We start from the raw sequence: 25,065 nt of genomic DNA, 5'->3' as shown, positions 1-25,065 counted from the left end.
TGAAATTTTAACATCGACTCTCAACAAATATTTCTTTAACATTGTAAAACCATAAAGATATAATTCTATAAACTTATTTAAAACTAATCAACATCTACACCCACAAGCTTTTCTTTGACAGGTGTCTTATTCACAGCATCTCCCTTGTTTAATTCTAACCTCATATTATTTTGCCATCTGGCATAACCAGAACACAGGACGTAGATTTAGGAAGTACAGCAGTTTTAATCCCTAATTATTTGGCAACCGCACGATGTTCTTAATCAAAAATCTTCTTCAACGATTTTCCTCAGATATTCTTAATCCGAATTTTATGAGAGCTTCATAACTGATAGTCGATGTTGTCGTTATCAACGATTATTGACGGATATTATTGGCAAACCCTAAATTTCCAAGCCGAATGTAGCGATTCATGGCGGATGTATTCGTTTTCCACATCAGTTGTTGAGCGACAACAATTACAGATAAGCCGTTTCATCTTATTTTCTTATTTACAGTTACAATAATAGATTTGCAGTTCTGTTTTTTTAGATTATTGTCACATACAGTGAAATCTAAATTTGAATAGCAATGAGTGATACGTGTGACTTGGTTTTATTCAATTGATTAACCCAAAGTTATGGACACTGCAATTAAGGTAAGCATCCATTTTCTTAGTAGTAGATTAGTGTTATGATTTACACTATCATACTGTATATGAACAATTTAGATTGTAATCTATAACAAAGTTAGGATTTTTATTGTAATCTATACATGACCTGGTAAACCTAAGTTTATTAAAACAACACATATCATAATGCGCATTAATTTTAATGTTATATTACTTGTGAAGCCCATCACAAAGAGATTCTAAGATGTCTTATGAGACATTGAAGAATGTCCCTAAACACCTGTTTATTCTTAAGATGGTTTTGAAACTAATGATGTTTTTATTTAAATGTGAATATTTTTTTTCTGCAAACAAATTAGATTTATCAAAGTTGCATTAAGTTAAACTACATACAATTGTAATGCTATTACCTTTATTTGACTTTCGTTTGTATCATTAATAAAAGAAAAGAAAAGTTTTGAAATAATGTTTTTCTGTTAAATTTTACTTGAATTCTTAGCTATAAAAAATGTTATAAATTTACACTATAAATTAAATACATAATAAAAGTATAAGGGGTAAATTGGTTTACATCAGGGGCTGCCAAGGATGATGTGGTAATTTGGAGTATTATGGATAATCAAAAATGTGGTCAAACTGGTTAGATATGTGATGTTGAATTTCTTTTTTTTTTTGCAATGCTGACTTTTTTTGGGCTAATTCAAGATTTTGTCCCGTTTAGAAAGTTTATGACAGGATTAGGACTTAGGAGGTAACAACACCAACCTTTCTTAGACATGTTTTTTTTTAATATAATAAATCTGCAACATGTTCATGTGTATGTATTTGAAATGTTATCTGATTAGTGCTTTTTTTTGTCATATTGGTGCAGGCTATAATGACAATCTGGATCATATTTACCAGTATGACATATGATCCTATTTCCTTTGTTACTATCACATTGAGCCAACATATACAAAATTGTGTTAGCAGGGTAATCACTTCTCATTTTGACTGAAATCATGTTGGAGGTCTTCTGCACTAAATATGCTTAATTTGGAAGGTGATTTATAATTGCGATAGTCCTTTTTTTTTTTAGTAAACGACCCTCGGTTCGGTTAATTTGGTTATGACACTGGAACTTAAATATGATGTAGTCAGTGCGTGGGATTTTTGTTTACAACTTCATGTAAGTTAAATATAAGTTATCATGTTCATACCTTTATTTTAGGAACATTTCAGTTTTTCTTATTGGTTCAAATTTATTTAACTCGGATTGTGTTAAAAATATTGCTTAAAACTACTCATTTGCCATGTGTGATGGCTGGGATTAATTTTCTGTAAAATCAGTTTTGTTTAACCATCTACGTACATTGATATATAGTTGGTTTTCTGGTTTGTATATACAGTTTTCAAATACTTGCTAAAACTTTAAGAAATCACCCCAACTTCATAATATTCTTCTCTCTTTTTGTTTCCAGAATGTCGATACTTAACTTGATTTCATGAATGAAAGTGCTTTTAACACTTAACAACATAGCAGAAGTGAACAAAAAAAACTGAGGTAAATATATTCCATTCCTTTTTAATTTAATATTTCGTTTCAAAATTTAACAATGATTATCTTAGCTTATTCAAATTGTAGGTCAAGTCTATTATCATAAGTCATCACCGGTACAATCATAAGTATTTTATTTGACATGGAGTGGCATTACAATGATAATGATTTTTATGTATAATTCTTTTCGTAAGTCAATAGGAAATGCACATCTAGAGTAGAGTATAGATATGGGTGCATTTGGGCTTACAAAAAAAATACTCATATTGGCAATTGGACTTAACAATAATTTGGCTTTTTAAAAATAATTCAATGAAAATATATGCGATTAAGTTTGTGATCATCCAAAATGGTTGGAAGTTTTCGCATGTAGATGGAATTAATGTAATGGGGTGAATTGAACCATGATAACTATTTCCTCGCGCTATCAAATAGTTTTTATTTGAATATTGAACTTTTAATTAAGAATTATTCGATCCTTTTATTTGTTGATGGTGTGCTTATGTGCATGCATGTTAAACATAATTAATGATGTTAAATTCACTGTTTTTATATCACAATCCCGTGTAGTACACGGGTTTATAACCTAGTAATAATACATATAAACGAAAACCCTAATATCCTACGTGTCGCGATGTGGTCGCTTCCTTCTTTATGAGAGCCACCAGATTACTTGATTTTTAAAAAGTTGCCTATCATTTATTTAACCCGGTTTTGATCCGGATAACCTTACGGGTCATAATACCCCTTCTTGTTTAAATCAATTAGTCTCAATAATTGTTCGTTCATCATAACCACAATCCCTAATTCGCCGGACCTTCTCAATCGCAAGCCCTAACACCTTCGATTCTATCAGGTAAGAACATCATCATCTCTATTCATTACTCATTCTTCGTTATCAATAGCCTATTCAACTCAATAACGTTAAACCTAACCGGTCAGAATTTGATTCGGATTGGTAAAGTTCGAAATTCGACTCAATATTAACATCTGTTATGGTTTTTAATGTATCTTGATATTAAAACATGTGTAAATAATAATTCTGTTGTTAGCAGCTGCAATTGTTAGGAAACCAGGGGCACCGTTGAGGAAGTGATGTTGGCTTCACCGCAAACTCATAAAGTCCGAATTAAAATCATGTGTACTTCTCTTTGTCATAGTGATGTTACATTCTGAAAATTGGAGGTGACGTTACATTATGCAAATTGGAGGTACAAAGTCGTTGACTTTTGAAATTGTGTTACTCCAGTTTTGTTGAATCTGAATCAATTGAGTGCTTTATTCATGAAGCATCCACCTGAAATTTTTTCAAGAATACCTGGTCATGAAGAAATGGGGTAAGTAAGATTTCATTGAATTGATAAATTTGAATGTTTGATTTGTTGATTTTTTTCTGTTTTGTGTGGTTGTTGATGTTTTTTTCCCTAAATTTTTCAACACGTGTGGTTGTTGAGCTTTTGTGAATAGTATGCATGATTGCTATTTTTGCCGGTTTTAAAAATTGGTTTCTTTTTGCAATGCGATCTGATGATGAAATTGGTAATCGTCCATTATTGTTAATTTTTAGTTTTCGTTATTTGGATATGAGGATTCGTTAATTTTTCGATAATCCTGAATTCGATTGATTAATCTCCCACCATTGTTTAATTATTGGTAAGTATCGATGTTGTCCAGATTTAGTTGCTTTTATTTTTAGGTTTTTTAGATACTTTATTATTATTATTATTATTATTATTATTATTATTTTAGTTTTTGGTGACAGTGGTGGTGGGTGTTAATGTGACGTATGATCATCGGGCAGTGGTGGTCGACGGAGGGTGTTGGTGTCTGGTTCTATTCATTATCCTCGGAGTACACTTGATGTGAGTGAGGGTGCACTATGGATATGGTGTACCTGCACACACTGAAGCACAGACACACACATATGTCATATTATTAGAGGTACACAAACCGGTTTAAAACCCAGAACTGGTTTGGGTTGAAACTGGTTTGGTCTGATCAAGAAAAGTCAAAACCGGGTTATGATCGGTTTTGGTTCGGGTTGAAATGGGTTCTGTTTGGTCAATAAAAGTCAAAACCGGTTTATGATCGGTTTTCGTTTGGGTTGAAACCGGTTCGGTTTGGTCAACAAAAGTCAAAACCGGTTTATGATCGGTTTTGGTTCGGGTTGAAACCGGTTCGGTTTGGTCATCAAAAGTCAAAACCGGGTTATGATCGGTTTTGGTTCGGGTTGAAACCGGTTCAGTTTGGTCAACAAATGTCAAAACCGGCTTATGATCGGTTTCGGTTCAGGTTTTAACCGGTTTTAGCCGGTTTCGGTACGGTTAACCGGTTTGGAACCAATTTCAGTATTGAGAATTACAAATCGGTTCCGAACCTACAGTTTCAATAGGTTCCAGACTGGTTTCTACATAATCGCTTTTAAACCGGTTCGGTTTTGGTTTAACTTTCGGGTCGGTTCGGTTAACCGGTTCTTTTACCCACCTCTATGTCATATGCTGCTTTTGTTTTATTTTTAATATACAAATTTTAACTTTTGGTTACTAAATATTGTAGATGTGGCAAGGGCTTATTGAGAAGTCTAAAGAAAGAGGTTTGGATTTGATTGAAACTTATGTTTTTTGGAATTTGCAAGAGCCTGTTAGAAACCAGGTTTGCTTATTTATTTATTTTTAGATTTTTAAAAATTTATAAAAATCTTGGAATATGATTTATAGTTGATATTGGAATATGATGTATTTTTATTTTACTCCTTTTAATGATTTTTAAGAATCTTGGATCATGATTTATGATTGATAAATGTTTCTTTAGACTTCTTTTTGCATAGTTTTGCTATTATTTATTTATTTTATAATGATTTTTAAGAATCATGGAATATGATTTATAATTTATAATTGATAGATGTTTTCTTAGGCACCCTTTTGCATATTTTTGGTATTTGTTTTTTTTTTTTTGATGATTTTTAAGAATCTTGGAATATGATTTATAACTGATAGATGTTTTCTTAGACACCCTTTTGCATATTTATGGTATTTATTTATTTTTAATGATTTTTAAAGATTTTGGAATATGATCTATAATTGATAGATGTTTATTTAGATACCCTTTTACATATTTTTGGTGGGAAGTGTTTGTTGGTGTTTGATAAAGTTATGATTTTTAGATGTTTATTGTGTTGTTTCCTTATATTTTCAAGATTCTTGATAATGTGATAACCTTTTTGCAGTTTTTGGTGGGAAATTTTTCTTGATGTTTTGGTGTTTGAAAAAATCTATAAATTTTTAATCTTTCTTATGTTGTTTCCTTTGATCTTCATGAATCTTGATATTTTGGTGTTCTAGAAATAGGATAAAGTTTATATCTTTCTTTTGTTGTTTCACTCTCAGCCACATGTAAAGAAAAGTAACCTTTTTTATTTGCTTAAATTTATAAAATTTTATTGAAGTTAACTATTTTTTTTAGTATTTTGGGTAAATCTTAAAAAATATAATCAAGATTATGTTGATTGAGATTAATGCTTAACCAAATCTTGAAACTCAACAATATGACTTTGAAGGAAGAAAAGATTTGGTTAAATTTGTCAAATTAGTGGTTGATGCTGGTCTTTGTGTTCATCTTTGAATCGGGCCTTATGTTTGCGCCTAATGGAATTACGGGTTAGTTAAATTTAGTATCAGTTTCACTTCTTTTGATCTTTAATACTCATAATATTCCAACTTATGTTTATGCTAATTATGTTGTTTTATAAAACAGTGGATTTCCACTCTGGTTACATTTCATACCTGGAATCGAGCTTCGAACAGACAACGAGCCGTTTAAGGTTAATTATTATCTTTTAGTAAAATTAACAAAAAAAAAAAAAAAAACAAGCTTAAATTTTGTTAACCGAATAAGAGACGTTATATTAGGCCGAAATGAAACGGATTACTACCAAGATAGTTAACATGATGAAGGAAGAGACGTTATATGCATCTCAAGGTGGACCTATAATAATATCTCATGTTAGTTAATCATATCTAGCAATTTAGTATGATCCATTATTATTTTTATTTACATAAATATTAAGTGTTGTTTGTGCTTGCTTGATGACAGATTGAGAACCAATACAGTAATGTTCAAAGCAGTTATGGTCCTGCTGTATAATCTTATGTCAATGGGCTGCGAGTATGGCTACGTCTATGGATACATGAGTGCCATGGGTCATGTGTCAGCAAAAGGACGCGCCTGATCCAATTGTAATACAAATTTACAAAAAATAAAAATAAAATAAAAAATGTAAATTAAGTTAAAATTTTGACATGTTAACATGAATTAGTATATGTTTTCTTTTATTATGAATGTAGATTGACACTTGCAATGGGTTTTACTGCGATGGGTACAAACCAAACTCTGAAAATGTCACACCCCAGAATCATTAATTTAGCAGCGGAAGACTTAATTATGCTAATTTGGGCGGTGACAGACGCCGTTTAGCCAATCATTTTTAAATATAATGAATCATAAGTTGGACTTTATTAAATATTTGAGTTTTACACGTGTCAAACATGCACGGTTTTATAAATTACAAGTCTAACTATCATTCACACGCACGACACCATTTTCCCGAATCCTTCACAAAGCATCCATTTTCTTCATTTACCTGAAAAGTATGTTAAAAAAATTTTGTCAACACGAATGTTGGTGAGTTTCTCAATTAAAACCGGGATGTTGTTGTTATCGACTTTACATCCATTTATTCGTCATTCTTATTAATGAAAATTTTCCATCATTCACCATTCTTTTCAATGGGAATTTAATTTCCAACATTTTTCAAACATAGCAATATATTTCTTAAACAAAACGTGTTAGTTGTAAACGAGCAAAGAATACAACACATGTATGACTATCATTATAATAAACCTGATGCATAATAAAATCAAAATATTCCCACCTTTTCAACCAGAGCGACTGGAAGAGTGGGGGGCGTCGCCCCGATAGATCTACCAATATTTTTAGGCCCTTTCTCTCTAGGTTAACGGTTTTTCCTTCATAATGACTCATCCCATTTAACACAATTTGTAAAATATATATCCCTTAGTTTACATACTTTTCCCCTAAAAACATTTACAAATCATTAAAACGAGAGGATTTACAAGAAAACTTACCTTTGCCTAAGTTCAAATAAACTCAGGTGTGATAATATGCAAATCAACGTTAAGATCTTATTAGCATTCATCCAAATAATAACCGGATTCCTATGTTTAATACTAATTATATTAACAAATAAACGTAGATACAAATATAATATTATCCTAACTTAATTTATTTATCCTCACGTTTCTTATTTATGATAATTTTAATAATTAAATTACAAACTTTTATTGTTTACGAAAAATCTTATTTGAATCAATGTTTCGAAATATCTTATAAATATATTGGAACAACATAGTTTCAATTAATCGATGTAAAACTAATATATGTTTTCGAAACTTAACTTGGACGTTATTTAATAAAGCGTATATATTTATTTTAAAATATAACATTCTTTTATCAACATATTATCTGTCATAGAGACATGTGATTAAATTCTGACAAATATAATATATACTACTATTTTTACAAAACATAATATAACTGTTGTTATTATTTATAGCGAAACGCGTTATATTAATATACTTAATAAATTTTTTTTTTCATATTTTATATAAAAGTTTATATTTTCTAAAAGTATATTTATTTATTTTTTTTTATATTAATGGTGGTCACTATCCGGATAAACTATTTCAGTCCAAATATCGTGCATACTCACACGATATCGTCCAAGTCTCGATTGTACAATTTTTAGCACAAGTGGTCATTACTTTATGTTAATTATTCACTTTTATACTATATTTTTAACGTTTATTCGTAAACTTACTATAGTTAAAATAATAATCTACCATATTTTAACAGTCCCAACTATATGCGATAAGACTGTTTAAACCAATCTATCCAAAATCTAACTTCATCAAACTTTTAAGAGATAAAAGTTTACCCTCTCGCGTGTGGTTCACATCTAAAAATCAACTCATAGCCGACATGCAACGCGATCCGGATATACCAGCGCGTTCGTTTTTGTCTCACAAACATTTCTCCGGTCTCGGATCGTCCATACGACACCTCAAAACCTACATGCAAACCATTTTAAAGAACCATTTTCGTTCTAAAATCTGACCAGTAAATTACGAAGCCTATAACTCACCATCCAGACATCTGATTATCAATCCCTTTGGTGGAATCAAAGATTTAGGTGTTAGGAAAGGTCACCGAAAATTTCAGCTCGATCCGACGGCCAGATCTCCAGGAATCTGCATTTCTTTATAGCTGTGTTTTCAAATCCGAACCTGGAAAATGTTGCGAAAATAGCTATCAAAACTATACTTAAACAAATTCAAATCTTATCTTTACCGATTCAAAATGGTTATATATGGGTTGGGAACCCTCGGTAAAGAAATAAGGATGTTCGGACGGTTGAATCTCGCGTACGAGGCCGCTCTTTGAGAACATGCAAACCGAAAGTAATTTGTCCAGATTTTAAAAGATGGTTCTAATGAACTTAAGCTCAAAATCAAGATAATCAGAGCTTACCATCGCGTTCGGGATGTCGAAAAATGATTCCATAGTGAAAACGGGCTTCGACCGCCTTCGGCCGTCACCGGATCGCTGCCAGATCGCCACCCGACTACTGCCGCTGCCGGAAAGCTTTGCAGCTCTCTGCTCCCTCTCTCTAGTCTCTCTGTCTCTAAAATGTTATAAAATGAGAGAATGAGGGGATGGACGGCTATATATAGCCGGTTTTATCTCCGTGGTCTCCGTTCGTGTATCGGTCTCTTGCTCCAACGAACTCGCTATTTTAAGTGACGTTATATTTTCTATGTATCTTTCGTCAAAATATTTATTTCGTTCCCGACTTAAATTTGTCTCGTTAACTTATTATTTCCCTAATAAGTTATTATCGATCGTTTCCCGGTGTCGGTGTCGGTTCCGTGTTACTCCAAACTTAATAAAACTAGTTTAGTTGTTTTTCCCAAAAACAACCCATCCAAACTTATGGTGTCTATTCGATTTATCTTATCCAAATAATAATTCTCGAATATAATAACAGTATATATTTTATTATCTTCTCAATACGTGTGATATTACGACCGCTGTTGAAACACAAATTTGCGTTTTCTCGCTTCGTTATAACTTGGAATTGAGTCACGTTTTCGCCGGAGTTCTTGCTTTTCAGTCCTCTACATTATTCAAATGGATTCAACCATGGACATTTTATCGAATGTCGGGTTGAATATTTACACGCTTAACTGAAAACGTCCGTGTCGTCTTAACTTATCACCAAAATTTGTTTATTCTGTCTGACTCTTTGCGCGTTTTAAAATATATATATATTCCCTTCATTCTTAGGATAAAATACTATATTTAACATAAGGGTCTTAATTCTCACTTAACCCAGTCTAAACATGTCTTAATCTCGTTTATGGAATATAATAATACTTTTTATTTTCCCAGGTATCACACCACCCACTCACATGTCGACTTTTCAAATTAAAAACCCTATCGACAATTTTGCCGATTCGGTTTTTGCATTTTTAAGAACCTTTCAGCTTCAGTTTTGGTTCATGGTTTTCATGATGGGTTCAGTTCACATTGGGTTTTTTTGCCTTTTGAGTTTGAAGTTCTTTCCAAAAAACTGGTTTTATATTTTAATAATGTGACACGACTTGACCCGAACCGATAAAATTTATTCAACGATAAACTACCGACACTCAAAAACTTCTGAAACTTATTGGTCTGTCAGTACATATATTTGTGTATTAAGGTTCAGTTGCAATATGATCATAATCTTAAACAAACAAGTGAACAACCATCATGAAAACTTGAAAAGTTAAGTTTAGATTATCTTCAGACAATTCTGTAGGTTGTAGGGTTCCATTTTTTTTTATCTTAATTGTTTTAAAATTTAGATTATTGGGACATTAAGGCAGCTAAACAACAGGACCTTGGTCATTGGCCAAATATATAAATCTAGGAACAAAATGTAATCAAAAATAAACCAGAGCAGTGTGGCTGCTGGGATTCGAGCCCAGGTCTCCACGGCCACAACGTGGAATTCTTACCACTAAACTACAGCCACAACATGTCTTTGTTGTTTTTTGTAAATCTCAAAGCCTGAAATATTTAAATAATATTTGTTAATTCACACCGGTCGAAATATAATTAAAATAATATAAGAGCTAAATAATAAATCAAATGAAAAACATTTATAGTTAACTTTAATCATAGATCTTCTTAGTTGAAATATGGTTATAAGTTTATAAATAACCAAATTGATTGTTACTAAAACAATTTATACTTATTTTTTTTATCTTCATAAACAACCATATTAAGTTGGAAATGTTTGGTTAGTGTATTTGCTTGCCTCCAACATAAGCTTTCATTCTCCTCTTCAACTCTTTCATATAGAAATCATTAAAATCAGCCATTTAAAACAACAATGTATGCATGATTATGGCATTTACATCGTGAGTTGTCTCTCAAGATCATGAATTTCGTCAAGAAATGCATTTACATCGTGAGTTATCTATTAAGATTTATCAAGATCACATGCATAAGTGTTTTCCTACGCCTCGAAACGAAATCACCACTTTATGTTCATAATAATAAAACAATGTAAATATAAAACAGCAATCTTCTCCAACAACAATGTTTGTAAACGTGAAAGCTTCTACATCAAAAAATCAATAGGCCTTTTGTGTTCAACAAAAACAAAGTTAACAGATCCTATTGTGCAAATTACCAAAATACCCTCAACCAACCAGTGGCAGGCATGTCCAAAAGAAGCTGAACAAGAGAGAGAAAAACTTAACAGAGATCCTGTTGCAGAAATGACTAAAATACCCTCAACTGAGAGTTTGATAACCTCCAAGAGAAGTAGACCCATCATTTCTTGAAGACTTAAAAGTTGGCATCCATGGAAACATCTTTCCTATTTCCTTGCTTAAGTTTGAAGGACTCATTTGCCTATCATTTATCCCAAATTTTGCTCTTTCTATTGCTTCCATAATATCTTCCCTGGTCACATATTCACCATCTAACAAAACCATAACAATCATTATTTCATTAAACCATAACAAAAGACTCATTGGACCCCATCAACATCATGCTACCTAATAACCCATCAGCTGAAGTACAGCTTGCGCTGTATAGGTGACCGATTATTTTTTCAAAATGTGTTTTATGCCATAAGTTAAATTGGTCAAGTGTTTTATGCCAAAATGTAAAAACTTGAAAAAAGAAATTGATATATGATTTTTTAATGAAAATGTAATTTTTGTATACATTTGTATTTTTTTTAGTAAAACTGCAATGTTGGAGCATTAAAATTAGAAAAACTAGAGAACTAAAAAAACTTGGTTAAATGGGTCGTCCTCATGCCAAGCAGCAAATATTTGTGTCATGTTTGGAAGGAGTTGCACAAAATGACCGAAAACCATAAAAACCTGAAAACCAAACCGTATCAGTAACCAAAAAAACCGAACCGAAATGTGAGTTTGAATTTAGGTTCAGTTATCGGTTCCACAAATCTAGCTTATTCGGATTACCGAACCAAATTCAATTGAATAAGCCAAATAAAACCGGTTTAATTGGATAACCGGACCGAGTAAATCGGTTTACAGTTGCATTTGGTTCAGTTAGACATGTTTCTAATTTGGATTGGTTCAGTTCTCGGCTAGGCCCAAAAAAAATTTCAAAACCGAATAAACCGACATCCGAACCGATGAATACCCCTAAGTTCGGACTTCGGATTCATATGTTTACGACATTTTACAATTCTACCCCTAATAAAACATAAAATCACATAAAAACCTCGTCTAGCAGCTAGTAAAGCAGCTTCATTAACAATGTTCGCTAGGTCAGCACCGACAAAGCCTTGAGTAACCGAAGCAACCAAGTTACAAATAATTGCGGTATCTTCTTCAAGCGGGATTCCTCTTAGATGAACGGCTAAGATCTTTCGTCTTCCATTTTCATCTGGTTCACCCACAAACACTTTTCTTGAAAACCGACCGGGCCGACACAGAGCCGGGTCCAGTGCTTCGGGCCGGTTGGTTGCGGCTATAACTATCACATTTATATCCGACTCGAACCCATCCATTTCGGTCAGTAGCTATGTGCCCAAAACATAACATATTAGTTATTCAAGTTATTTGAAGATTAATAAAACTAGGAGTGACAAATAAATAAATTGATTAGTCATGAAATGAGTTAAATTTTATTGCTAACGGGTCAAACAGGCCAAAAGTAAAAACTAAAAAAGTTTGCCAAAATGTTTTTTTAACGCATAAAATTTACTAAATCATTTAATTCGAATATTGGGTTACTGAAATAATATACTCGGTAAATGGGCCGGTTTTAGGCTAAAACCAAACCAAATACCGAAAATTTGGTTTTTGGGTTTTTGAAACCCGTTTGTTTTGGGTTTTATTGGTTATACCACTTGGGCTTGAAAATTTTGGGCTGGGAAAAATACCCAAAATAATAAACTTGGGTGTGCAACTTTGGGCCTAAATAGTTTTGTTAATTAATGCTTAATTGATTATTATAACTTACTTAAAATTGGTTTTTTCTGTTATTGGTTGATAGGGAACCGAAACCAAACAGAAAAACCAGTTTTTGAAGAAACAGAAAACCAAACCGTCGGTTTTTTGTCGGGTACGGTGATCTCAGTTCTGCTATATCAGCTATTCCGGTTACAGTTCAATAACTAATAATATAACACCACAAGCATACGCTCGCACGCATTATACAAAATCCAAAACGTAAAATTACCTACCTGATTTAGTGTTTGATCTCTTTCATCATTAAAACTTCTACCACGTTTACCCCCAACAGCATCAAGTTCATCAATAAAAATAATCGACGGTGCGTTCTTTCTCGCAACGTTAAAAAGATCTCAAATGCGTGCGGCTCCTCTTCCAACAAACATTTCAACGAACTCGCTAGTAGAAACCGTGAAAAACGGGACCCTGGCTTCTCCGGCCACAGCACGGGCTAATAAAGTCTTCCCGGTCCCCGGTGGACCCACGAGTAACACGCCTCTAGGTAATTTTGCTCCTAGCTTATTGTAGTTGATAGAACCTTTGAGGCATAACACAATCTATAAACATGTCTTGTGTTAGTTATGATTAAGTATATTGACGCTTAACTGTGTTTTGAAATGCTTTTATAGTTAACAGATTTGTTATCTTTGGTAAACATAGTACAAGACTATGTTAATTGTCTTGCTTGTGTGAAAGTATCATTACTTTATGTTAGATTTATAATTGTAGAATAGACTACTCTTTATACTAGGAAAATCATGAATGTCGTTAAGTTGACCACCAAAGCTAGCAAAACGAGGCATTGACTATATTTATTGTAACTATAAACATTGACTTTTTGAACCAATAATGCAGTTAAATATGGGATTTTTTGGCACAATGGATGAAATTTAATGCGAGGTGGACGAACCAGATCACGACAAGTGTTCTTGTTGGGCAAAAATTATGAAGGATGGTGACTCACTGAACAAAAACTTTCGCGCAGTGAGTCACTACCAGGGCATACGTGTCGGTATCTGGTTCATCCACCTCATAGGCGAATATTTCACCCATTGTGCCCAAATATACGAGTAATTGTTTTATTCATATAACAAGGCAAAATGAACATTGACATTTTGAACCAATAAAACAATTACACATGTAATCTTTGGGCACAACAAATGAAATTTACGACATTGAGTTTACCAGATCATGAGACGTGTTCTCGCTAGACGAAAATTACAGTTGATGCCGACACATTGGGCAAAAATGGCGCAAGATGGTGACTCATCGGGCATAATTGTCCCCCGGTGAGTCACCACATCAGGCGTAATTTTCGCTCAATGAGGACACGTGCCGTTATATGTTCTGTCCACCTTACTGGTGTAAATTACTCCTATTACGCCAAAGATTTCATGTTTCATTATTTTATCGGTTTAATAAGCTAACATTTATTGTAGCAATTAATTTGCTCAACTTGACTATTTTCATGATTTCCCCGTTTTACACTTCTATATAGCCATAAATAACAAAATATACTAAACAATTTAACATAAAACAGCACAAAACAAACTTAGCATACCTCCATAAGCTCCACTTTAGCACCATCAACACCTTCCACATCATCAAAATTAACCACTTGGTTACTTGGCCTCCGCTTCTTCGCAGGGCTATTAGCAGCTGACAGTTGGCGATAAAGAAGCCACATCAGCGGCGTTAACGGAATCCAAAGCGACAATATAGTAATCAAAGTATTCCTCATTGACATCAACATTGACTGTGGCGATGAACTATATGTAATCCCTTTTTCTCTCATCAAACCAAGTAAATAGCTCTCATCATGATCAATCTTTCTCGTAGAGTATTGCCATTCAGGCGTTAAAGTCTTTGACTTTGACTTCGACTTTGTCAATTTCCCAGCAATATCACTCTCAACCGAGTTCCCATCATTATTAATCCCCAAATTATTATCTACATTTTGGGTGTTTTCTTTACCTAAAGATTCCGTGTTATAATATATCCTTCGCGACCCCTCTTCAAACAAAACTTTCATCACTGAGCCGCTATGAAGATTTGTGATCAAATCCGAGTATGGAACAATTTTAGGGCTTGGCATTGATGTCAACTTCAAGAACAAATAACATAACCCTAACACAAGCGAAAACGAAGTGTATAATGTAACTTTCCTCATATTCTTTTGCAGATAAGTTCTAAACTCGTTTAGCATTGACTTCACCGATACCCTTTTCAATAGTGAAGACAATAGCCGCAACCGTGGCTGCAATCGGAGCTTAAATCCCCTTCTCACACTGTTGGTCAATTGGCTTTCTTTTACTCTGTTTCGGTTTTCAATTATAACCGATTTAACACTTACCAGTCTGTTTTGGGGTTTAAGGCCAGCTAAAGGAAAAGAATGGGTTGAGCTAGATAAGGAAGACGACTGAGTTGAGCATTTCATCGAACAGCTGGTGTGCATAACATGAAATCTCGCGATTTTGACGGATCCATTGTTCAGAATAACAGGACAGGAGGATAATTTGAGAGACATGGTGTTCAATGAAAATGGGCATGTATGATTTTACCAAACCCCTTTTTGAATTTCTGATTGTGCAGCTGTCTGGGTTTATGTTTTCAAGTATGTATCTTCTATTCTTCTTCCTGTTGTTTATCTCCCCATTGTTGAGGAAATATCCTAATTTTATATTTTATTAGGGAAAATCTCGTAACCAATTTTTAAAACTGTTCTAATTAGGTTACTGATACATATTTTCTTCAAATCGGGTCACTAAATCTTCAAATCAAGTCTCACCGATTTTTGTGTACGTCAAGAAAGAAATAGATGATAAGATGTGGGTGTCGGAATTTGCAATATATGTAGTTAAATTTAAAATTTTTTAAAAAACGTTAATTATATTAAAATTTAAAAATAAAAAATAAAATTTACGTCGCCACTCAACGTCAACTTCAAAAAAAAGATAAAAAGATTTCTTATGTGAAACAGAAAAGAAATTGGCTAAAAAAACATGTTAAAACTTTTAATTTAATCAAACACGAAAGTTGAGTTATCTAATTAGAACACTTTTTAAAGTTAAGTGACCTAATTGGAACACTTTTGAAAGTTGATTACTATTCTATGAAGTTGCCCCTTTAATTAATTATAGAAAATAACCAGTGTTTTACCTTTGGTCGGTTTTCGTTACGTTTATTATGGACCAAAACTAAAACAAAACCAAAATGGACCAATACGGTGCCGCAAAGTTGCCCAAACAGGACATGCTGCACCAAACGTTTTGTTTGTATTATATAATAATGAGATAAGAGTTGCACTTTAATTCCCTGTATTATTTATTTATTTATATTTGGATACTTTGTAACCTAAACTACGACTCCTTTACACCCATAGTGTTTCGCTTGGTTTTGATAATAAATATTAAAGGGCGGAACTAGAAGAATCATGAATGCACTCGACCAATCAAGCCAAGCTTAAATGAGCTTGATCTTGAACTCGAGACTAAACTGAAACAAGAACTTGAGCTTCATGTTTTAAAAATCAACGCATCATGGCCTATCTCGTCGCCAACGACACGCAATTCAGTCGCCGTCATTCACCTTTTACAAGAATATATTAATTACTTGACTTGTATTATTCATTCTTTGTTATATAAGGAAAAGGTATCATGAAAACTCTGTTTTCAAAGCATTATTCATACCCATGTCTAGCTGTAGACGTTGCATCTCATCTAACACTATTGTATTCAAAATCTATCATCAGGCTCCACTAGACCTGACAATGTAAGATTTTCCTAGGAGTGTATGTCCAGTACCATTTAACTAACACATTTCGGTGAACATTCATGTTATTTATAACGCCCTGCTTGCGGTGAGCGCATATAAAGTATATATGTGTGAACCCTCGGGTGGGCAAAAGTAAAATTGCACTAATTTTGACGTTATTTTACCAATCTAGTGAAAATAACGTTAAAGGTGGCGGAAGGTTAATCAGGCGTCATGTGGTGGCGTTGATAGCCGAAAGACAAGGGCACATGCACCAATCAGCCGTTGTCCCTGATGATTGAGTGCTATGTGCCTTATGTCCAAGGCTTGATGCAAAACTACTATCGAGCCGGGGGTCTCACCGGAAGCAGCCTCTCTATCCCTATGGGATAGAGGTAAGGCTGTCTACATCTTACCCTCCTCAGACCTTACCATAGCATTGCTATTGGTGGGATATACTGAGTACGATTCATGTTATTTATATTTATAGTGTTCCAAGTCTGGGTGCCTGAAACTTGAAACAAGAAGCCCAATTCTAGTATCAATTAAGCAAATGAAAATGTGATCAAGAGTAAACTACAAAGCAGTCCATGGAACAACAAACAATGAATAACCAAGCTTTTAAAATCAAGAGACACTAGATTTGAATCAAACAATGCACTCCAACTCCCTTGCGTAGCTCAGAGTCTGGTTTATGAGCTGCATCCCCTTGCATGGTGCAGATTCTTTTGCCTTCTGAAATATCACCAATCAATTCTTCACCTCCCAATCAGGATGCTCCTACAAATTCCATTTCATCCAACACAATTAATTTATTATTAGAGCAACAATGCAAGATTTAACTTAAAACCAACCCATACACACCACTAGCTCTATGTACAACCAATATGTTCTATATACATCCAGAAGCTGCATCTCTCTCATCTCTTTTAACATATCGCCCTTTAATCAAGTAAAATATTAATAATTTCTTCATCCCTTTGGCTACTTTTACATATCACCCTCCTACATAACCTATCTTTTACCAAATTTGACCGAGATGTGAATGATCAGGCGCGCTTTTTAAAACCAACGCAACTATGTGGATTAAATATTATACCAACCTCTTTGATGTAATCAAAAAGTTCTTGCTCTGAAGACAACAGTAGCATTTGGCGCGCATCTTTGACGGTAAGTGACTCATGCACTTTCTCATTGCACCCTGCAGTCTCATCCCTACAAATGAGTTTAACCAGTGTAAGATAACATCCACAATTTGATTTTATAATCAAGTAAAGACACAAAAATAGACTTGTAAACGAATCAAATGTTCATGAACCGTACGGCTAGAAATACATTTATTTAATAAACAAACAAACACGAACCAAATTTTTTGTTAATTTAGTTGTGTGAGCGAACATAAACATGTCTCATTCGTTTGTTTATGCTCTTTTATTTTCGTTGTTTTACGTTTGTTAATTGTTAAAGTTCGTTCTTTTATGTGTGTTAATACATTCATCTAAACTTTTATACCTATTAGAATGTAGTCTAGTTTTAATAACTATTTAGGTCCAACACATTGTCGTTCACATTAACATTTAATTGGTTTTAGCATAGTTATGTTCGTTCATCATGATTAGTTGTGTTCGCTCGTGAATCATTTGCTAATACAGTTAACAAACAAACATGAAATCATTGACTTCAATTCTTAACAAGCGAACAACAAAAATAAAACCTTGTTCATTTAGTTGTTCATGTTCAATCGCTTGTTTGGTAAAAGTTAAACGCACGAACACGAATAAAAAACCCTTGTTCCTTTAGTTGTTCATGTTCGATTGTTTGTTTAGTCAAAGTTAAACGAACGAACATGATAAAAAAAACTCGTTCTTTTAGTTGTTCATGTTCAATCGTTTGTTCACTGAAAGTTAAACGAATGAAGGCGACCATGTTCTTTATTTTAACGAACGAACAGGAACAAAAAACACCTCATTCATTGAGTTGTTCATGCTCACTCATTTGTTCAGTCAATGTTAAACGAACAAACACGAACCCTTCCTTTTTCTTAACGAATGAACATGAACAAAAAACACCTCATTCGTTGAGTTGTTCATGCTCGATTGTTTGTTCAGTCAAGGTTAAACGAACGAACACGAACCCGTTCTTTTTCTTAACGAATGAACACGAACATGAAAATCCCTTCCTTTAGTTGTTCATGTTCGATCAAAGTTAAACAAACGAACACATTCTTTTTCTTAACGAGCGTACACGAACAAGAAAACCATTATGTTTAGTTGTTCATGTTCAATCAAAGTTAAACGGACGAACACAAACATGCTCTGTTCGTGTTCATTCAAGCCTACACAAAAACTCTTACCTGACTGTCCTTGCCAACACGTCCATGAAATAAACATAAGTTTCATGAGGAACCGTTTGTCTAGCGGTCAACACGCGGCGGTTATAAGCACCTTCCATAAATGATTGTTCAAGCTCCAGTGCGTGTTTAATACAAGGATTCTCAAGAGCACTAGTTGGAAGCAACTCTAATTCAGTGTGAAACTCTGCAATTCGGTTTTGTACTAGTAGTTTCAAAAGATTAAGACCAAAGATAATGTATTATTGCGGAGATTGTGGAAGAAGATTGCTGTAACACAATAAATAAAAAATCTATGAAATTTTGACAACTTATTTTGTGATGATGTTGTTTCAACACTTTATTACCTGGTCTGAATAGTAAGGCTTAAGTTGAAAGAAATCCCTTTCAAACGCATCTCGATCTTCCATTTTTACACTAAGAACAACAGCATGCTCATAGATGTCCCCTGAAAATGTTGTTGTTTTATGATCAATACTATATAATAATTTATTATGCTAAGATTAATTGGGGTGGTGTCTCAAGATAGATAATAATATTATTAGGCAGAATAATATTACTGGCAAGAGTTAACTCTTGAATTGCATGAGGAGTATCTGCAAACAACGGAGGCAGGCTCTTAAACTCTATCAGCAACACCTGCGAGTTAGTTAATCATCAAATTCAAATTCAATATTTTAGATCTAAATTAAATGAATACCTTGAGTTGAGAGACAAGTGTGGAACAGGTATCGAAATCGTTACGTCTTAATGCAGCTTTCAACCCATCCAAGGCCTCTCTTACTTTCGGACCATAGTTAATTTTATTTGCTCTTCAAAACTCCATTTGGTGTTTCTTCTCTGTCTTCTTTTCTTCCAATTTAATTATTTTACACTCATGGACTCATGGTATAGTATCGGGCTAAGGCCTACGGAGGGACCCTTTCTTTTTTATATAACTACCAACAAATAAAATAAAGTCGGGCTAACTGTGTAGACCAATAACAAAAGATGCCTCCCTACTTATGCGATAAAAGATAGCGCTGGTAGCTCAAACTCACCATCTCTTGTTTCGAGAAGAACCCGCCATTCGAAGGTTCACTGCAGTAAAACCCAGATGGGATCGGAATCGAACTTGAGACCTTGTGGTCTTTTGCCAAAATCTTCAATTCCCCTCAAATCTCCAATGCTAGTTGAGCTAAAGTTAGTTGGCGACTTTGTTTTCCAATAGGGATTCTTTGTTAGTGTTAATGTTGATCAGTTCTTCACGTTAGTAATGGAAAACATAAAGAATATGATTAACCTATAACTAAAACATACCTGTTAGTCTATTACAGCAGAGAGAATAGCTTGTTAGTCTAAAACATACCTGTTAGTATATCATTCAATTATCATTCACAAACATTTATATAGCATACACTTACCACTTAAGGTAAGTGTATTTACTGAACACGTAGGGGTATGCACACAACACCGAAAACATAACAGAGAAAGGGGATAGAAACTCACCTGAATCCTGTTCCTCTCGGAGTTTATGGTCACACCTCTTTTCAATTATGCACGACTAACTGTGTACAAATTACACGCACCACTTAACTACTCCTAATCATATCATAATTCTAGGGTAGTGAAGCCCTGACGAACGGGGGTATGGGGGTGGTAGCCCCTAGCAGGGTCCAAGGGGCAGAGCCCCTGGCTGGGGTAGAAATTTATTTTTCATCAGAAAAACAAGTCGAGTTGAGTCTACAAACCATTCGGATTGCATACGAAGCCAATCGCATCGCATGGCTTAATGAATCGCATCGCATGGATGCAAACAACCGCATCACATGGCTTAATGAATCGCATCGCATGGATGCAAACAATCGCATCGCATGGCTCAACGAATTGCAACGCATGGATGCAAACAATCGCATCGCATGGTTCAACTGTAACATCCTAAAATTTTAATGATGAATAAAGGAAGTTATGTTTAGTGATTTCGCGTAATTAATTAATATCGGGTAAGGAGCGGGTCTTGGACTTGGATTAATTGAGAGGGGTTAAATGAGAATGGGATTTCAGGGATATAAATACCCCCAAAATCCCAAAATATCTTCATTTTTCACCAAACTCCCTAACACTCCAAAAACACACACATACCACACTAACTTCGCCGCCGGACCGAAGGCAGATCCGGGCAGATCCGGCAGACCCGAGTGAGAGAGAGAGCGATTAGTGGTGATAAGCAAGTAAACGAGATCCAAACAAGCCCAAAAAGGTATGATTCTTGATCTTTGAAGTTTAAAGATCCAAGCTTTTTAGTGTATAAACGACCAAAAATGGTCGGGTAGCGTAGTGGGTGATATTGAACCATAGCAAAGGTGTTAAAATCGCTCGAAATGCCGATCAGAAACTAAAACAGCGGCTGCCTGGGCAACTTCGCCTTCATCTGGGCAACTTCGCCTTCAAAGCGATGAACTTCGCCTGCAAGCTAAGTTCGCCTGATGAACTTCGCCTGCAAGCTAAGTTCGCCTGATGACAACTTCGCCTGAGGCCAAGTTCGCCTGATGACAACTTCGCCTGAGGCCAAGTTCGCCTGATGACAACTTCGCCTGAGGCCAAGTTCGCCTGATGACAACTTCGCCTAAAGCTAAGTTCGCCTAAGGTTTAACTTCGCCTAAAGCTAAGTTCGCCTAAGGTTTAACTTCGCCTAAAGCTAAGTTCGCCTAAGGTTTAACTTCGCCTAAAGCCAAGTTCGATTAGGAAGTAAACTAAAAATCTAATGAAAAATGTGTTAAGACAGTTAATGGAAATAAAATTTTTCCAAGCTGACCTGGCAGCTCGACCCCAGCCAGGGGCTCTGCCCCTTGGACCCTGCTAGGGGCTGCCGCCCCTAGACCCCGCTGCCAGGGGCGCTGCCCCCGGACCCCTGTTCGTTGTGGGTCATATAAAGATAGAAATACATTATGAGAAGTGATAGTTAATTGATACGTATACTTGTTATACAGTCAGCCGTGCACAACTGAAGAAAGGGATTACGATTAACGGTGAACGTAACCGTGTTCAGGTGAGTTTCTAGCCCCATTTATGTGTTATGTTTTCGGGGCTGTGTGCATACTCGATATGTTTGTTAATACACTTATCCTAAGAGATAAGTGTATGCCTTATGTGGATAATGTGAAATGTATGAATGATTGCTTGATAGTACGTGAACAATCTTCGGATATTGCACGTACTGTCAGGTTGTAACGCTATGTATAAGGTAAGTATGTTATGTATGTTTATGTGTATGAACATGATAGAGATAATAGAAGAAAGAAATGATAATGTATGGTTACGAAAAGGGTACCGAGCCCTACTAATACTCGAGGTATGATGTATGGTTGTATGGTAACGAAGAGGGAATCGAACCCTTCTAATATTCGAAAACTAGGGACCAGACCCTTATAATATCTGTGATGATAGGGACCAGACCCTTATAATATCTGTGATGTTAGGGAATCGAACCCTTCTAATATTCGAAAACTAGGGACCAGACCCTTATAATATCTGTGATGATAGGGACCAGACCCTTATAATATCTGTGATGTTAGGGAATCGAACCCTTCTAATATTCGAAAACTAGGGACCAGACCCTTATAATATCTGTGATGATAGGGACCAGACCCTTATATTATCTGTGATGTTAGGGAATCGAACCCTTCTAATATTCGAAAACTAGGGACCAGACCCTTATAATATCTGTGAGGTTATAGGACGAAAGGCTCTTTAAAAAGTATGATTATGTATGTAAGGAAAGCATGAAGGTAAAAATGAACGTATGATTATGAATGTAAAGAAAGTATGAAAGTAAAAATGAAAGTAAAAGCACTTAGGTGTATATGAAAGAAAGTTAAGAGATTAAGTATGAAGCGTAAGAATGTATTGTGTGATTATGCGATTAACTAGAACTCACTCAGCGTAGCTGACTTTTAGTATGCACGCAGGTGAGTAGGATGAGGCAGCTCGCTTGAGGAGACACATGGCACTGAACAAGAGTCTGGCATCTGAAGACTTATGATGTTTTAATTTAATGCTTTAATGTTGAAAGACAAAGGATGTTTTGAGACAAGTTATGAATTATGTAAAGTTTTATGAAAGTTTTATATTCCGCGTAAATGTTTTAATTAACTCTGATATTTAGAACTGTGTTTATGAGTAAATCCAACACGAAAGTAGGGCTACCGGTAACGGGGCCTTACATCAACAAATCGCATCGCATGGCTCAACGAATCGCATCGCATGGATGCAAACAATCGCATTGCATGGCTCAACGAATCGCATTACATGGATGCAAGCAACCGCATCGCATGGATGCAAGCAATTGCATCGCATGGCTCAACGAATTGCATCACATGGATGCAACCAATCACATCGCATGGCTCAGCGAATCGCATCACATGTCTCAATGAATCGCATCGCATGGATGCAACCAATCGCATCGCATTCTTTAAACCAATCGCATCGCATTTCTATTCTGCTTTACATGCGATTCAGATTGTTGTTTTCTTCATTGTACCATTCTTTCAATCATTTTCCTCCGTGACCCTTCCTTATGTCCCGTTTTACCATTTTAATGAGTTCTATGTCATAACAACTTTATCCTTTTGTTTATTACGCGGTCCAAACTTACTTGTTCATTCCAAATCTCACTCACCAACTCGTACACTACAAAGTTTACATTCTTGCATGATATAGCCCGATTTAATTAAAACATACCTATTTGATGATGCTTGGACACAAAATATGCTCTCTTTTTAGGTCGAATTTAACTTCGGATTTTAAGGAGAGTGTTTGTGTGTGTTTTTAAGTGTGCATGGAGACTTGGATGGTGGAAAAGAGGGTGTTGGGTCTTTGGAGAGGTTTATGGAGTTTATATACCCCAAGCCCATGGGCCTTAAGGCCCATAACCATTCCCTAATCCATTCTCTATTTCCAAGCCCACTCTCAACTTCATTTATTACTCAACTTAATTAAATAATAACACACCATTAGATAAAATAAAACTCTTTTATTTATTATTATCAAATGTATGATGTTACATAGCCGTAGTTGATGAGAATGATTCAGACGAGATGATTGCCAGCATGGTCGAGTTCCCGTTTAGGATTTATTTTAGTTATGGGGATTCGGGTTCTTGAGAAAACCGAGTGTATGGAGAGAGAGAGAGAGAGAGAGAGAGAGAGAGAGAGAGATACGAAATTTTATGTGTGTGTTTAGGTTTTGTGTTATATTTAATTAATCTCTCCATATATTTATATACACCCAAGGGGTAACCCTTGATTAGCAAGAAAGGATAATATGATTCACCAACAATTACCTAACTAATATAAAAATAAGGTATAATTTAATTATTTTGATCTATTATTATATAAATGATAATGATGGCCATATATAAATATATAAATACGTGAATACATATATTTATTCTTACATTCCCCCATTTGACCGGATAATCATTTATTATGAGCATTAGATTAGTTTACAGAATTTAGAACTCATTTTATCTTTAAACTCAAACTGGAGCAGAGAAATACAGACATTGAATTGAACATCAGCTCAAAATCCTCATTAATCATAATGCAGTCCGTGTTTAAAACGTAAGTAGTTATGATCAAAATTTGTAAGTAAGCCCTTCAAATATTTGATTTGTATGCTAATTTGTATACATGCTATTATGAATGCATAACATATTAAGAGACATACAAAATCAAAACTAGTGAGGAAAAATTAATAGTTAATCATTCATAGTACGATATGCAGTTGTACATGGTCATTAATAAACTCGCCATGATTATAAGTGCTTTCATAATACTTATAGGCGATAGACCTTTAGTTATAGGATTCTCACGCATATCATCCATGTATTCTATACGAAAATTTAGTTTTCTTAATTCGTTCATAAACGAATAATTAATTTTATATCGAACTTTAATGCAGCACCTCTCAAACTGTTACTATTTGAGAAAACATGGTAACTGACTTTATCACAATAATAAGTATTCAATATATAATATATATGGAGCTAATAAACTTATGAGTCCACTAATAAATATTCAACATCATTTATTGATTATGTTGTCGTTGTTAGTTAATATGACTCCTCAATGAGATAGATTTATCTGCTGACATAAGAATCTATCCTCAATGAGATAGATTTATATTTGAACATGACAAAGTTTTTAGAGTAATCAAC

General features: G+C 34.5%; 1 protein-coding gene, 2 long non-coding RNA genes, 1 other non-coding gene and 1 pseudogene across 5 annotated transcripts; 1 reads left to right on the top strand and 4 right to left on the bottom strand.

Annotated features, from left to right (window-relative positions):
- The first annotated feature begins 5,687 nt into the window (after positions 1–5,687).
- LOC143539273 (uncharacterized) lies at positions 5,688–6,543 on the top strand. Its single transcript, XR_013136409.1, has 5 exons — positions 5,688–5,803; positions 5,901–5,967; positions 6,056–6,148; positions 6,240–6,382; positions 6,491–6,543. It is a non-coding gene; the product is annotated as an uncharacterized LOC143539273 (long non-coding RNA).
- A 3,684-nt stretch (positions 6,544–10,227) lies between these two features.
- Positions 10,228–10,299, bottom strand: TRNAH-GUG (transfer RNA histidin (anticodon GUG)). The gene has a single exon. It is a non-coding gene; the product is annotated as a tRNA-His (tRNA).
- Positions 10,300–10,913: 614 nt separating this feature from the next.
- On the bottom strand, positions 10,914–15,299 carry LOC143539272 (putative inactive ATP-dependent zinc metalloprotease FTSHI 3, chloroplastic; annotated as a pseudogene). The gene is made up of 4 exons (XR_013136408.1): positions 14,328–15,299; positions 13,000–13,323; positions 12,033–12,333; positions 10,914–11,256 (listed from the first exon to the last, which is right to left on the bottom strand). The product of XR_013136408.1 is annotated as a putative inactive ATP-dependent zinc metalloprotease FTSHI 3, chloroplastic (transcript).
- A 1,870-nt stretch (positions 15,300–17,169) lies between these two features.
- Positions 17,170–19,136, bottom strand: LOC143539269 (26S proteasome non-ATPase regulatory subunit 8 homolog A-like). Its single transcript, XM_077032623.1, has 3 exons — positions 18,873–19,136; positions 17,623–17,734; positions 17,170–17,299 (listed from the first exon to the last, which is right to left on the bottom strand). Exons 1-3 carry the CDS (start codon positions 18,968–18,970, stop codon positions 17,270–17,272), a joined length of 240 nt encoding a protein of 79 aa, XP_076888738.1. The 5' UTR covers positions 18,971–19,136; the 3' UTR covers positions 17,170–17,269.
- An 83-nt stretch (positions 19,137–19,219) lies between these two features.
- LOC143539271 (uncharacterized) lies at positions 19,220–19,642 on the bottom strand. The gene is made up of 3 exons (XR_013136407.1): positions 19,570–19,642; positions 19,430–19,508; positions 19,220–19,317 (listed from the first exon to the last, which is right to left on the bottom strand). It is a non-coding gene; the product is annotated as an uncharacterized LOC143539271 (long non-coding RNA).
- Between the last annotated feature and the right edge of the window lie 5,423 nt (positions 19,643–25,065).

Source organism: Bidens hawaiensis, unplaced genomic scaffold, assembly GCF_021521415.1.
Source record: "Bidens hawaiensis isolate Kalapana, Puna unplaced genomic scaffold, B.hawaiensis_p1.1 tig00011858_1, whole genome shotgun sequence".
NCBI lineage: Eukaryota > Viridiplantae > Streptophyta > Magnoliopsida > Asterales > Asteraceae > Bidens > Bidens hawaiensis.
The sequence above is the reverse complement of the archived record's forward strand: the minus strand, read 5'-3'. Positions and strand labels throughout refer to the sequence as shown.

Bases quoted from the DNA above. Each gene is read 5' to 3' on its own strand.
- LOC143539269 (XM_077032623.1), bottom strand. From the start codon at position 18,970: ATGGAAGGTGCTTATAACCGCCGCGTGTTGACCGCTAGACAAACGGTT. The intron at 17,735-18,872 runs GTAAGAGTTTTT...ACTCATTTGTAG, and splicing joins GTGTTGGCAAGGACAGTCAG to GGATGAGACTGCAGGGTGCA. The intron at 17,300-17,622 runs GTTGGTATAATA...TGGAATTTGTAG, and splicing joins TTTTTGATTACATCAAAGAG to GAGCATCCTGATTGGGAGGT.